Source organism: Rhizopus microsporus (genome assembly GCF_002708625.1).
Source record: "Rhizopus microsporus ATCC 52813 unplaced genomic scaffold scaffold_41, whole genome shotgun sequence".
NCBI lineage: Eukaryota > Fungi > Mucoromycota > Mucoromycetes > Mucorales > Rhizopodaceae > Rhizopus > Rhizopus microsporus.
Genome location: NW_019671956.1, coordinates 13509 through 14469, shown reverse-complemented (window position 1 = coordinate 14469; position 961 = coordinate 13509). Strand labels below are relative to the sequence as shown.

The 961-nt window shown below is 37.3% G+C and overlaps 1 protein-coding gene across 1 annotated transcript; it reads left to right on the top strand.

Annotated features, from left to right (window-relative positions):
• Positions 1-545: 545 nt before the first annotated feature.
• RHIMIDRAFT_296055 (uncharacterized protein) lies at positions 546-954 on the top strand (the record flags this gene model as incomplete). Its single annotated transcript, XM_023614237.1, has 1 exon — positions 546-954. A coding segment is annotated over exon 1 (294 nt), but the record flags the coding sequence as incomplete, so codon positions are not given.
• Positions 955-961: the final 7 nt, after the last annotated feature.

The window sequence follows — 961 nt, the reverse complement described above, 5'->3', positions numbered from 1 at the left end:
TGTAGGTGAAATTAAGACGGCTGAAGCAAATAAGAATCTTACCAGGAAAGATCTGTGCCGTGTGGCATTATACATAAAGGAATTGCTGGATAAGAACAATCTGGAAGTTGGTATAGCTTTCCAGGCAGTTGGTAAGCATAATTTCTATACCCAAACTCTGTTTCTAAATATTTGAAAAAAGGGCCAAACTTGACGTTTTATGCCATGTCTCTTTCCCACCATAAAATATATACATTTATTGAGCTTTTCAACATTGAAATACCATATAGTACCAATATGCTTCTAAATTTTCTAGACCATTTGGATGATATTTACTTCCTTTCAAAACTCTACAATGATAGATGTGCTATTTCAATGGGCCATACGAATTTTCTTAGAACAGAGACAATGTCTTTTTCATTTTTGAATGAATGAATAAAAAATATTTAAAGTGTTTCTCCGGAAAGAGATGGTGAATGGTGGTGAATGGTTGCCTTATTTGGAAGTAATACCTCCTTAAGCATTTATCAAATAAGATAACCATTCACCACCATTCACTATTGCTTATCGCTATGAATATCCAAGCTTACTAGCCAGCAACGAAGTTAACCTAACTGACAAAGATCGATACTAGAAAAGTATAAGACACAACTGAGTACCACACTTCTGAACTTCTGTGAATGGTGATGAATGGTTACATTATTTGGCAAATGCTTAAGGAGGTATTATTTCCAAATAAGGCAACCATTCACCACCATTCACCGTCATTCACCGCCATTCGCCATTCACCACTCTTCACCACTCTTCACCACTCTTCACCACTCTTCACCACTCTTCACCACTATTCACCACTCTTCACCACTATTCACCACTATTCACCACCATTCACCATTGCTTGTCGCCCACTTCTCTCCAGCATACAAAAGAAAGATGGCAGTGGGAAAAGTGAAATAAAAGAGACTGAGTGGCAGGAAAGTTAAAT